The 14,938-nt window shown below is 37.0% G+C and overlaps 1 protein-coding gene across 1 annotated transcript; it reads left to right on the forward strand.

Moving 5' to 3' along the window:
• Nucleotides 1-4,548: 4,548 nt before the first annotated feature.
• Nucleotides 4,549-12,460, forward strand: KERA (keratocan). The gene is made up of 3 exons (XM_030553939.1): nt 4,549-4,716; nt 6,064-6,956; nt 11,792-12,460. Exons 2-3 carry the CDS (start codon nt 6,071-6,073, stop codon nt 11,959-11,961), a joined length of 1,056 nt encoding a protein of 351 aa, XP_030409799.1. The 5' UTR covers nt 4,549-4,716; nt 6,064-6,070; the 3' UTR covers nt 11,962-12,460.
• Nucleotides 12,461-14,938: the final 2,478 nt, after the last annotated feature.

Below are 14,938 nucleotides of genomic sequence, written 5' to 3' on the forward strand. Positions count from 1 at the left end.
TGCAAGGTAGAGAAGTATTATTATCTCCATGTTACAGACGGGGAACAGAGGCACAGAGAGACTAAGGCCTAATCTGCACTATGGGGTTATGTCAAAATTAGCTGCATTAGGTTAATTTAAAAATGAATGCATCCACATAATCTTCTTAAAATCGACTTCTGTACTCCTCCCCGGTGAGGGGAGTAGCACTAAAATTGACTTTGCTGGGTGGAATTTGGGGTAGTGCAGATGCAAATTGACAGTATTGACCTCTGGGAGCTATCCCAGAGTGCTCCATTGTGACTGCTCTGGACAGCACTTTGAACTCTGATGCACTAGCCAGGTACACAGGAAAAGCCACGGGAACTTTTGAATTTCATTTCCTGTTTGGTCAGCGTGGTGAACTCAGCAGCACAGGTGACCATGCAGTCTCCCCAGAATTGTAGAGCGTAGAAAGTTTGTAAGCCCCCCCATCATCTCCATCTCTGAGGTTATAGCAGATTAGAAGGCAAAAAAAAATGCACTCGCAATGATATGTTTTCCGAGCTCATGCAGTCCTCCTGCACTCATTGGGCAGAGCTTAATACATGGAGGCATTCAGTGGCAGAGGCCAGGAAAGAATTAATAAGTGAAAAGAGCGGAGGCAGGACATGATGCTGAGGCTAATGGGGGAGCAAACGGACATGATGAAGCATCTTTTGGAGCTGCAGGAAAGCCAACAAGAGCACAGACCCCTGCTACATCCCCTGTATAACTGCCTACCCTTCTTCCCATGTTCCATAGCCTCCTCACCCAGACGCCCAAGCAAGCAGGGGAGAGAGGGAAGAAGAGGCTTCAGGCACCCAGGGACTCCACTGCAGAGGATGGCCCAAGCAACAGAAAGCTGTCATTCAAACAGTTTGATTTTTACTGTAGCTACAATAAGCAAGGTGGCCTTGTCCTTTCCTCCTCCCCCATCCCACCCAGGCTACCTTGTCCATTATCTCTTTTTTTAAAAAAAATTAATTAAGAAAGAATGAATGGTTTCAAAACAATAGTTACTTTATTTCGATGTGGGGAGGGTGGTAGGCTTAAATCGACAAATGGGGCAACGAAACCTGGCCAGTCATGAAACTGGTTTTCAAAGCATCTCTGATGTGCAGCACACCTACCTGTGCTCTTCTAATTGCCCTGGTGTCTGGTACAAAACAATTGTCTGCCGTTGCTTTCATAAATGGAGGGGCGACTAATGACATGTACCCAAAACCACCTGTGACAATGTTTTTGCCCCATCAGGCCCTGGGAGCTTAACCCAGAATTCGAATGGGCAGCAGAGACTGCAGGAACTGTGGGATAGCTACCCACAGTGCACCGCTCCGTAAGTCGATGCTAGCCATGGTAGTGAGGATGCATTCCGCTGACAATGTACTTAGTGTGGACATACACAATTTACTATATAAAATCACTTTTTAAAAATCGACTTCTATAAAATTGACCTAATTTTGTAGTGTAGACATACCCTAAGTGACTCAAAGTCACTCAGGGTATCTGTGAAAGAGCAGAGAATTGAACAAGAATCTCCCAAATCTCAGGCTAGGGACTGAACTAACTCATCTTTCTAACTTTGAGAGCATCATGAAAATTGGGCTCTTTTGTAAGGGACTCAGCCTGGCCATCCACCCAAATCCTTGTAGTATCCCAAGCACATGATGGTCACACAGAGGTTTCTGTAATACTGAATGCCTACATCAACATGAAATATATTCACCTCTTGCTCCAGTCCTGATTTTGAAGGCTTTTTGATCAATTTTCATGCTCTTGAGTTACACAGTAGACGGCAATGTCAGACTACAAACCACTTATTTTCTTATTTTCTTGATTGGACTTCCCCAGCACAAGAAAGCCTTGGACCATTCTTAAGTGGGTAGTGGGGGAGACAGGAAGTGGCCCAGGGAAGATAGCCTTAAGCAGTCTTGCTTACCATACTACTGGTAGCCCAAAAGGCCCTGAATTGTAGCCTGGTGGAGTTGGAGGGCCTGGGCTCCCCTACCAACAACCCCACCTGCTGGTCACAGAATGCAGCCTGACCACTAAGCCACGTTTCCCAACCAACTCCTGAGTTAGAACCTGTACAGGCCCTTACAGTCTCACTGCTGTTATAAAATTATGCAACAATATGTAATAGAAGCCTGCAATGATTAACAAGTTAAAGGTTACTTTCAGACAGACCCCAGTGGAAAGCATAATACATCAGTCAATCTTTCTTTTCTTCTAAAATGTACCACATCTGGCAGTTTAGTGACTATCACAATAGATATTTGGCTCCTGGACTCTCTATTCTATGTCTCCATAGTAAAGAGATTTTGATGTTCTCAGTTCAGTAGTGAACAGACCTGTATAACACAATATCCTTCCATACATTATGCAAAAGCTTGCTACAAAGTCAAAACAGATTTACATTGCATTGGCTAGCTTTTACAATGACCATGAACATACCTTTCACAGCAAATAGCCCCCAAACTTAAAGAAACTGGTAATAAAATATGATACCTACAACTATATTTCCAACTTCTCAATGACTTTCTCCCATTCATTGCAATTGTCAAACAACTCCTATTTTTCTTCTCTATCAGAGGAATCCATGGCAATATTATGGCTGTTCATGGAGGTCAGACTAAACATTGTAAGGCCTAGATATTTAAAGGGCCATTCATGGTGATGGGAATAACATGGTAGATTCAGTTACTGTAACCTCATTTATTATCCTCTTTGCTAGATATTTAAAAGAATTTTAATGGTAGATCTAAATACACAACATGGTGTACGTGAAAGAATACTTATAGGTATGAGCCTCAATTTAGGCTGCATCTATATTACGATGCTAGGGGAGTGATTCCCCAGCTCATGTACACATTCATGCATTAGCTCTCATTAAGCTAATGTGAGTATAAACAGTGCTGTAGCTGGAGTAACGCAGGCAGCAGTTGCAAAGATGTGGCTGAGCTGTACAGAGTATGCACACACCTGAAACTGCTAGGAACGAACTTGGCACTGCTCAGCAGTGTTTCCGCTACCACTATCTGTGCTGCCTCAGCTATACTGCTGTTTACACTGGCATTAGCTCAATGAGATCAAGCACAAGTATGCTTGAGCAGGGGAAACCACACTCCAGCTCACAGTAGCCTTAGAAACAATTAATTTTCCATGAAACTGAAATACCTTGAAGAAATCTGAGCCTTGATTAAACAAATCACTTAAGCTGGTGCTTAAAATGAAGTATATACTTAAGTCCCAGTGAAAAAATAGGATTTAAGCATTTACTTTAATGTTTAGCTGAATCAAGACTTTGAGCATGTTCTTAACTTTAGGGAGGCACATAAATATCATTGAAGTTAAGCACATATTTAATGTTTTGCTAAATCAGGTTGACCATCCTGTGTTTGCAAGATGATGTGAAAAAGTAAGGGTTAAAATTTAATTATGAACCTTTTTGTCTATTTTACTACTAGATTTCTTTCTATTTCACCCTATTTATGAGAGCCAAATATTTAGTGTTATAAAACCATTATGTTTTATCGAACCAAACCAGATAACAGTAAAACTAAAATGGTATTATATCAGTGAGACTTCTATAAAACAAAGCCCTATAAACATGGCAGAATGTTTTTTATGTTGGCAGTATTTCACATTAGCTTTTCTCTTAAAATATTTTTGTCATTATATTATCTTTGAACATGGCTAATTTTCCTGAAATCAGATTGTTAATTTGAGTTTGCACTTGAAAAGAAGAAAATGTGAGAAGCCTGTATCTGTGCTCTGGATAGCATAATGGTTGGAAAACACTTGTTTAAAACTAATTAGAAACAAAACATTTTATTGGTCCAATAATTATTAAAAACAGAGCTCACAAAAGGAGGCACAAAATCAAGTCTAGCAGACTACATCATCTCTGTAGAGGAGCATGTAAAATATCTTCATTAAAGAAGAGGTCAAGTACATCATCTAATTCTTATAGGACTAAAAATATATTTGATTAAAAAGTTCTTATCAAGTGGTTTTACTATCTGTTTCTCCTAAGCAAGTATTCATATATTTAAATGGCATTCATGCATCTGGTTTTCATCAGAATCAAATAAAAGACTTCCTTAGGATCAGATGGCACTGGTTTTAATTCTTTTTGTCCTAATTTAGGTATTATGAAAACAAAGTATGATGTAAGCAAACTTTATATATAAAAGTATCACTTCACGTAATATTGTGAACAAAGATGCATTTTATATCACCCGTTTCACCTAAATCAAACCTGCTCATTATAAAAAATCTGAGTAAAAGTGTCCTTAGTACTGTTGCTGCTTGATGTTAGAGTCAGGATTTCCTGTCTTTTTGTAGCTATGTGCTGAGGTTCCTTAGTTATTTTAGGGGTTAAAAGCTGTAGGCACTGATGCGTATATATTAGGCTGTATTCATAAAACACAGCGTGTAGCCTGAGTCAAACTATTACAGTCTAACCACAGTGACCAATAGAAAGAGAAGAGCCAAGAAAGCTGAGGTAAGCTAGATTCTGAAGCATTGTCAAGTTAGAAAGAACAGATAAGGTGTAAACGATAATGTATCAAGGGACGTTGGTGTGTACTTTAGGATTTATATGCTAATAATTGTCCGGAGGACAGGATCCAACAAATTGCTAGCAGCCAAAGCTTTGCTCTGTAAAGTGATTTCTAACAGGCTTCAGATATCTGCAGTAACTTGACTAACAAGGTAAATTATTTTAATTACTTTTAAAAATATTTTTAAGACTATAGATATTTATATAATGGGGGATAACATTTCAGTGTGTGACGCAACTATGACATTCCCTAGAAATCTTTTGTTTGTCCTCTTTGGAATACTTCCAAATATCCAGCAATTTCTGGGGCTAACAGATCTGTGGGAATATTGCACTTGCTGCTTCTAGCAATAATAAATAATTAATAATAATAATAATAATAATAATAAAAGTAATAGCAATAAAAGATCACATTTTACACACAAATAATAGAACCCTTGAGTTTACTCTTGCATCAGTGATAGAGATATTCTTTCAATCTAAATTTTATTTTTGCCAAAGTAACTTTTTGTATTTCACCACAAATTTGTGCTGCTGATCTTTTGTCCTTATATTCCAAAAATGCTATCTAATCATTGTCAAAAACCAGAAAATACAGCAGATCCTATGAGGTATTGTTACTATGTTACCCAAACGTTATCCATAGGAACAAATTATCAGTGATTATGCCTCTTTCATTGTCTAATAGTGGAAAGTGTTAAACTCGGAATGGAATTGGATACAAAACAAGTGAATTTGTATATTTAATGAAACAGGGTAAATCTTTATACTGGACTTCTTTTTCAAGTTTTTTACCAGGAGTTGAAGGGCAGAAAGGGAAGTTAAAGTAGAAAAACTGTAACTTGGGGTAGGGGAGAGGGAGGGGAATGGGTTATTCAAACAGATTTCTTCAGGCTTTTTTGGAACATGCCAAGCAGCTGTTAAAATACTCTTTGATCTTTTTTTTTTTGTGTGATGAGAAAATCTGATCCAGATGCCTTTTATAATTTAGCAGTGAAAGTAGGAACATATGACTACTTTTGAGGAGGCTCACAATAGAATTGAATTAATAACACTATGACATCTGTAGCTGACTTTACTGTGATGCTGTGTGTAACCTCTAGTTTATATGAAGTGGTTCTACATAGGAAACATTATGTGATGCTACAAATAACTATTTTCATATCTACAGGAATCATTGATTTAATATAAAAAGTAGTATTTCCAGATTCTTGGAATGATCACCCAATGTGAATCTAACTTGAATCAAGAATATATTGTGCCAAGGTGAAAATCTGTACTATTTGACATCTTTAATATTACTGCCAATTTTTCCCTAGTATATAGAGTCAGGAAAGAATTTGGCCCTTTATAAAGAAAAAAAATTGTTTCAGAAAAAAGTTTAAAATAGCTAGTGAGCTGTGGAAGAGTACAATTATTTACATTTGGCTGAAATATATGATTTTGGTATAGGCTATTCTTTTCATAGAGAGAGCTAATTGCTTTTCTTCCTTTGTAAGGCAAACAATGACTGTAAAAGTCTATCCCAGCCTTTTGGTATTATTCCTGACCAATACTGTGTGGACTCGGAATGTGAGACAAGTCTATGATGCTATGGATCCAGAGGATTGGTCTCTCTTCACCTTTGAGTGTCCACAAGAATGCTTCTGTCCTCCCAGTTTCCCCAATGCTTTATACTGTGATAACAAGGGACTTAAAGAAATACCTGCAATCCCAGCAAGAATCTGGTACCTCTATCTGCAGAACAACCTGATTGAAACAATTTCTGAGAAGCCTTTTGTGAATGCCACTCATCTGAAATGGATAAATTTAAATAAGAATAAAATCACCAGCAATGGAATTGAAGAAGGTGTGCTCAGCAAACTGAAGCGTCTGCTTTACTTGTTTCTCGAAGATAATGAGTTGGAAGAGGTGCCTGCTCCATTACCGACAAGCTTAGAGCAACTGAGACTGGCTAGAAACAAAATCTCCAAGATCCCTGAAGGGGTCTTTAGCAACTTGGAAAACCTTACGATGCTAGATCTGCATCATAACAAGCTGTTGGATAGTGCTCTCCAGAGTGACACCTTCCAGGGGCTCAACAATCTCATGCAACTCAACATAGCGAAAAACTCCCTCAAGAAAATGCCACTAAGCATTCCAGCTAATACAATGCAGCTGTTTTTAGACAACAACTCTATTGAAGTGATCCCAGAGAATTACTTTAGTGCAATACCCAAAGTGACTTCCCTTAGACTGAACTACAATAAATTATCTGATGATGGTATCCCCCCAAATGTGTTTAATGTTTCATCTATTCTAGACCTACAGCTGTCCCACAACCAACTCACTAAAATTCCACTTTTCAATGCTCATCTTGAGCATCTTCATCTTGATCACAACAGGATCAAAAGTAAGTGTATATTATCAGTGTGGGATTACACCAAGGATTACAATCCTATTAAATATCTCTTCACACACACACACAAAAAGCATACTTCACTGTCTGGTTATGCACAAGAATGGCTATTTTCTTAAATTCAGGAGTCTTTGAACTGGTTAATTCCTTTAATTTCCTGAGAGGTTTAAAACATATTTTATATCATCAGTCTTGACAGTATTATAATCAACATGCGAAGAACACAAGAAAAAATACTTATTTAGAGTGAAAAGACTCAAGAATATGCTATAAAGAACAATCTTGCAAGAGTAATGAGTAAGATGATACATTGGGCCAATTTCTAAGACTTAAACTTTAAGATATGCCAACAAAAATATTTACACACACAATATTGCACTTACAAAATCAGCATTTGCACATGCAGAATATTTGGCATGCAAATCATATAAATGAATGCATTAAAGTGCACCTGGGCACTCACTTTCCCAGTTAAGGAGGCAATTAGCCATATTGTGCCATCAAATGCAGAAGTTTACATACAAGGGCTAAGATTTTCAAAATAAAAGAATAAATAAATAAATAAAATGGGTGTCTCAAGTCAGGCTGTTAAATCCATATTTAGGCACTTAAACAAGATGCCAGATTTTGAAAGTTGCTGAGCATCCAACAGCCCCTAATAAGATTAATGAAGGTGCTCGGTGCTCAACACTTCTGAAAATCTGCCCCTTTATTCAGATACCTGAATATGCAATCAGGAGTCTAGCTTCGGGCACCAATTGTTTAGTAACTGAGGCCCTGATCACTTGTCTATGTAAATAAGGACATATTAGGAGCTGAATTTTGAAAATCTGATTATGTCTTCTCCATCTTTTGGATTCTGTGAGATAAATCCTGAGATCTTGACTCAGTCCTTTCTCATGAAAAACTTCCATTGACTTGACACAAGTTTTTTTCTGAGTCAGGATTTTAGGATTTGGATCCCTTTGATCTATTTAATGTTTTAATATTATATAAATAATTAACATCACATTTCATTCTCAAGACAATTTAAGTTTAGCATCATATCATCGTGCTGGTTGCAACAACTTAAATCCAGCATCCAATCAGACATACTTAGGATCTGAGGAGCAGTTATGCCATCAAGGTTTCCCAACCAAAAAGTCATGCAAAACTAAAATTATCTCACTTAATATCATTTAACTTTTTCACACCAGTAAACTATTTCTGTTATCAAAACCAAAAAGTGATCACTTAATAGCTCTGCCCAAAAGAAACTAAACAAATAAAAGCCAACACATGTTGACTCATTCATACTTTGGTCTGACATATTATCCAATTCATTTTCTAACCTTCCCTGTCACCACTGAAATCCTCTAACATGGCAAATAAATTAGTCCTTATTACTGTGTGATGTCATATCTCACCAGTGTATTAAAATTAACAGCTTGATTTCTGGGAAAGAGGATTTAGCAACAGGTGCACAGCTAATTTAAAATTAATCTGATTATTAACAATCAGATTAATGAAATACTATTTCACTGCCTGTACTTACAAAGTCAAATGTATAAACTTTTATATGAGTGTGTTAGTTTTGCTTAGCTTGATGCCATTTAAGCGGACTACAAAAAGAGTGAGATTTAATTAGTGCTCATGTCATGTGTCGTTACTGAGCAAATTCGCTGCTCGCAGAGGGATTTACCTTAATATGTCCACTGCAGGCCTCCAGGTGCATACTTTATCTGTTTTCATTTTAAATGGACACAGTTGAAATAAGTGGAATGTGAGCAGTTATGTACCTGGTGTAATAGGTAGCAGTGAAGTCTTTAAATAGCAACCATGTTATCTTTTATTTAAAAGCAAAAAAAGATCAAAAAGTTAAATTTCAAAAGTGCCTAAGTGATTTAAGAGCTTAAGCCCCACTTACAAAAGGGACATAGCTCCTGAAGGCCCAGATCAAAGGTATTTAGGTGCCTTACTCTCACTGGAGTTAAGCACCTAAATACCTTCGAGGATCTGGGGTTTAGGAACTTAGATCCCAATTACTTCTAATGAGACAGGCTCCTAAATCAGTTATAAAAATTTTGTATTCGTTTTGAAATTTTTAGACTTAACCTTCATGTTACTGAAGTTTGGAAGAAAACCAGTTAAATTGGAGAAGTCAGTGTTGGAGTAAGAGAGGAGGGGGGTAGAGAGATAGAAACACAGAGGAGAAGGAGAAGGACAATGGCCAGGAAGAGTGGTTGGACAGGTGAGGGAAATCTTTCTCAGAAAAAATAAAAACAAGATCCTCTGCAGTTGCTGGTCTATGAGTGTTCAGCAGGTCTGCAGTGTTATGCATCAGTGGAGGTTATTTCCTATTCCACGGGAATACTTCTCCCAGGGTAATGGCTCCATATTCCCAGTTCAAACATTATACATCTTATCAAGACTACCATCCACATAGGCAGTTGGTCATGTATGACAATCAGGAAAACAACAATTCTATCACCAGGGACTGACTTTTCCTTAAGAATTCTTCAGCAAGGACAGAATTTTAAAAGGGGTCAAGTAGACTGAAGACATCACTTTTCAAACTCATTGATGTTGCTTCTCCTGGGCTGAAAACTCTATTCCAGAGCTCTGCGAGGAAAGAGGAAGGGGTATCTCAACATAAAGATTTCACTCTTTTATCCCACTCCAAAAACTCTGAGGATGGGAGTCCCTACAACAGCATGAGGGAAAGTGGGGAGACATCTTCACCTTATTAGCAGCCAGGGGCAGGTGACATTGATTAGAGATAGGACTTTGAGATCCTAGTAGGGGAAGTGTGAAAGATGCCCTCAAACCGTGCAGAAATCATTTCTTTTTACATGGTGTGTGGTCTGGCATTTTCTTCTCTTTTATTGCCATGTTCTATGGTTTGAGTAGTTAATATGGTCTTTGAAGCCCAGTGCAGAAAGTAAACTTTGGATGGAAGACATGGTGGGGCATTTTTTGTTTCTTATTTTGTGACCGTTCTGTCTTGTATCTAGACTGTCATGTGTCATTGGTCTGCTGAATCCCATGTGGCCTGAAAGGACAGATATTTTCTGCTATACAGAGGTCATTCAACATCATGCCTTTTAGTAAAGGCTTTCATAATGAAATATCACTCTGTGGCTTCCAGTTTCTTAGCCTGACACATAAATGAGCTTTATAGCAAGTCAACAGCTTTATGATACAAATGAAATAAATTGATTGCAAGACATACATAGAGCAATAGTATATATTATCATATATAATTCTTGTAGGTAAGGGTTGCTTTTGATACCCACTCTTCTGAATATAATTATAAATAAATAACTAGATTTTTCACATCTGTAGCACTTTTCTTCCATGAATATTGAGAGCTTTACAAGCTTCAACACATTCCTATGAGGTAGGCCAGTGGGGGGGTATATAATAAAGGAATCAGATCTTGGCCAACTTGATGCATTTATGTAGCTCTCATGAGAGATTCATATTCTTCAAGATAAAAACCTTTATTAAAAAAAAAAAAGGTTTCTGCCCCTTTGTGTTGTGAAGATGAAGTCCAAGCTGATGTTATAGATGGCATTTTGGATACAGTTGTTCAGGAAATTATTTTTCCCCTTTAAAAATACTGACAAAAACTAAAGTCGTTTTCATCAAAACTTATTTTCATAGAAAAATTCATTGACAATTTTGAGGCTCTCAAAAATCAAAAATGCCTCAAATCAAAAATATTTCAGATTTTTTGTTGCCAAACATCAGAAATATTTTTAAAAAATTTAAAAAGAAAAACATTGCCGTATGATAGCTTTGGGCTGCTTAGAGAATGTGTGTGTTTCCCTGCTACAGGAGACCTCCTCAAGCTCTTTTTGAGGAGTGTACGATAGCCAGCAGCAGCCTCAGGTACTCAGGTTAGTAACTAACTGCTACAATTTGGCCCAATGAGTTTGGCGCCCTTGATACATATAAAAAAAATCACTTCAGCCATCATTAATCTGAAGCTGCTTATAGGCTGAAGCAAGGCACCTGTTGAAAATCACAATACAACAGTTCGCGACAAGATATGTGGAATACTTCACACAACTGAAACTGCAGATAGAATTTAGCAGGGAAGATTTAAAGAAGGTAATACCCCTAATTTTAATGAAAATAAAATGATTTGAGCCACAATTTCAAATCTTTATCTGAAATAAAATGAGATACTGTATCTATTGCTTATATATAACAGCAGTTAGTACCTGTAAAATAGGAATGGTAGCACCCCAGTGCATCAGTGATGTGAAATTTGATGAAGCCATTGTTCAACAGGATAGAAGAAATGGGGAGCTTGTATATTAACACTCTAGAAAGGATACATGTAAGAGGAGTTCCTCTGATCAATATTCTTAGCCTTTGAATGTCAAATATCATGAATTGGACAATATTTTTTCTTTTTAATGCCGCTAATGCGGCAGTAAAAAAAGTGGGATTTTCAGCAGTGCTCAGGATTGACCTAACTCTGCGCTCATTGGAGTCCTATGCGAGCAGAGTTAGGCCAACGCTGCGTATTTTTGAAAATTTCACTTTAGCAGTTAAATGTCTTACTCTTACAACTGTCCAAAATGTAGGCAGACATTCTGGTACTTCTCTAGAAGGTAAATTGATAGTAATCATGACAAGTCATTCACAGAATGAATTTGATTATACTAGCTTAACACAATTACTCTTTTTTAACTGAAATTATGACTAATTCAATATTTTACAGTATTGAAAAGAACAGCGAAACACTGTATAAATATTGTTAAAATGCACCATAAAAATTTAATCTCCTTGCACTGTTTTCATACAAATTAAATAACATAGTTTAATTGTATTTATAGGTGTCAATGGCACTCTAATGTGTCCCACCTCTACTGCCATAGAAGATCACAGTTCCTACGGTAATATGCCACATCTCCGCTACCTCCGCCTGGATGGAAATGAAATTCAGCCTCCTATCCCACTGGACATCATGATATGTTTCCGGCTTCTTCAGGCTGTTGTTATTTGAAGATATCTCACGATCACATTTGCATTTTCAGAGTTTAAGAAGCAAGTTTTGCTGGCATGAAACTTGTTCTAATTCATAAGTCAATCAATATTTTTTTTACTCTAAATTCCTACTTGCTACTATCATTTTATATTTGCAAATATTTCTCTTCCTTCAGAAAAGAGGTTCCCAGATCTACATGCAATGTGGTTTTTTTTTAATTCCTAATGCAAATTACTGCAATTATGTATTTTTAACGTTCCTACAGTCCCAGTGCAAATTCATCTACTCTTTGCCTATCTTCTTAAATTCTACATTAAGTGTGAGTTCCACTAAGGAACTCTATTATAATGCACAGATTTATGAATTCAGGTACACTTGGCCTGATATGTATTATACAATAATCAAGTACTATAGTGCTATTTGTTATCATACCTTACATTCTCCTTTCTTAAAATAGGCACTGCTCTGACAGTGAACAGCCTTTCATTGTATCAATAAATTACACCAATTTCTTGTTCGTTTTTTTTTTCCTTTACAGATTGAAGTCGTCTAGTGATACTTCCCTAGCTGAATAGGCACGACATTTATTAGACTCTGGGTACCACAGCACTTCTAGGGATACCACCTACACTGAACTATGCATATATAGAACTGCCATACAAATACATGAGATGTGAAGTGTTCTGAACTCAAAATCATGGATAAGGAAATCCAGGCTGAAATCCTGACTCCATTGAAGTCAGTGGGAACCTTTTTCCATTAACTTCAGTAGAGCTAGGATTCCATCCCCAATGTTCTAATTCTGTTCCCTTCTGTGGCCTTGAGTAAGTCACTTAACTAATGTGTTTCGGTTTCCATATAGGTAAAATGGGGATAATACTGCTTACCGACTTCACAGGAATGTTGTGGGGAAATAGTTAATGTTTGGAAGAATATGATAACACAAAAACCCCCCAAATATGCCCTGCAGATACATGATAAGGATGTGTCAAAATATCCAAGTGTTTTAATTGGAAGAAATGTCATTTTTAAGGCAAATGTACTCAGCTCAGTGTAATATTCCTAAGCTATAATAAGTGTAATAAGCTATTGACTCATGCAAAGAGGCTGGATTTTAGAGACGTCCAGGTACGTAAACAAGGCACATACAAAATCCATCAATAGTGGCAGTACCATTGGGATATCTTTGTGTAAAGTCTTTCTTTCCTTTTTTTATAGTAAGTTATGTCAATAGTCGGGTCTTCAGGACACAACCTGAATATTACAGTGAACTGCTCACGGGGGCGGGGGGGAATATGAAGATTTTAGCTATTTCTGATATTTAGTATAAATGATTTCCCACCAATCACATTGTTTGAATCTCTTTTTAAGTAGAAAGAAATAGTTGATGTTTGATGGCCTGCATCTAATTCTGATATTTTAAGACAGACCTCAATGAGAAGTATATAAGGAATATGCATGATGTATGTAAATACTAACTTTCCCCATCAAAATGAAACATTTTCTTAACTATTTTAGAAGGGCTGAGAATGTGAAACTCTAAGTTGAAGGTTCTCAATATTTCCAAAAATCAGGTCTGTAAAGTTTTTATTCTGCTCTAATATGCTGTCAATAATACTGATGGTATGTTGATGTAATGAGATACCATATTGACTTTTCCAGTTGCAGTTTTGCCTAAAATGTATAACTTTTCACCCAGCATGTTGGAATTGCAACCTCGGTCAATGTCTGAATTCACCAAAGCTAGCCAAATGAACACTGCATGTAGCAGAAATCAGTTTTTAACTTAAAACTTCACCATAATGCAATTAGCTCTTTCATATCCCTACTGCAAAAGATATTTCTTTCATGGTTAATCCTGTGTGCTGGTTGGATACTATCCTGCCTTTATAACTAAATACTATCTAGACTTAGGTGTTCACAAAAAGGGAGAAAAGCAAACACGGAGGCTTAAAAATATAGCTGTATAGTACATATGCATGTTAATGTATGTTCTTAACTTTACTAATGGTAGAGTATAGTAATTTATTTTTTATAAAAGCAATTATGATATTATTATGTGGCTTTATTTGCAAAATAATTCTTAATTGCTTTAGAAAACAAATTATCTATATTTATATAGATAAATATAGTGTGCACCCATCCAACCTATCAGTATTGGTAAATATTTGTATTTCAGTAGTATCTAGAAGCCCACTCAAGGACTGAGACCCAGCTATGGTAGGCACATAATAAAAAGATTGTTGCCTTTCAGAGGCATGGATTATCTAGTATATGACCGAGAACAATAAATAGATAGGGACCCTAGATTGTGAAGGAGCATGATTGTATTTATAACAGCATTGTAAAGTTTCAAATGCCATTAGTCTTATCACATGTTTTCCACCCATGTGGTTGTCATCAATAACTTTTCAAAACTCCGACTGAGGAGGTTTAATTGTGTATATGTGTGTATGGTGGCGGGGAATGGTGACTGCATAAAATAATGCTTCTGGAGTCAGCATTTATTGCATAACCTTCATTGGCTGATCCTATTGATAGTGGCCATTCTTGGCCTTGTCCCCTTCCATTCTATAAAGGCAGAAGGACCATGATATATCCATGAGGAAGGTTTTATGGTGCACATTTCCTTCCTGTGTCCCAAGGAGTTACTGTTGCTGCCCTTTCCATGTTCCACATCCCCAAAGCACACAATCTGGCTTCCATTCTATTCTATATAGTTTCTCATACCTCGGTCCTCACCCTAGTATCTGAGCACCTTCCTGTAGCACATTAAGCAACATGACTATACATCTGTCACATGTGTTTTCTTATCCTCTCTCCAAGGGGAGGAGTGTGTGCAGTGGAGTGTCTTGTTTTGATTAGGTTTTTTTGCTACATGTTTATGTTAGACAAGGCAAAGTCAGAAAAACCTTGCAGTTGGAGCAGATTTGTGATGGTCCTTGTGAAAAAAACACTTCCTTTTATTTGTTTTAAACCTGCTGCCTATTAATTT

The sequence above is a fragment of the Gopherus evgoodei genome, chromosome 1 (assembly GCF_007399415.2).
Source record: "Gopherus evgoodei ecotype Sinaloan lineage chromosome 1, rGopEvg1_v1.p, whole genome shotgun sequence".
Lineage (NCBI taxonomy): Eukaryota > Metazoa > Chordata > Testudines > Testudinidae > Gopherus > Gopherus evgoodei.

Bases quoted from the DNA above. Each gene is read 5' to 3' on its own strand.
- KERA (XM_030553939.1), top strand. From the start codon at position 6,071: ATGACTGTAAAAGTCTATCCCAGCCTTTTGGTATTATTCCTGACCAAT. The intron at 6,957-11,791 runs GTAAGTGTATAT...TTGTATTTATAG, and splicing joins TGATCACAACAGGATCAAAA to GTGTCAATGGCACTCTAATG.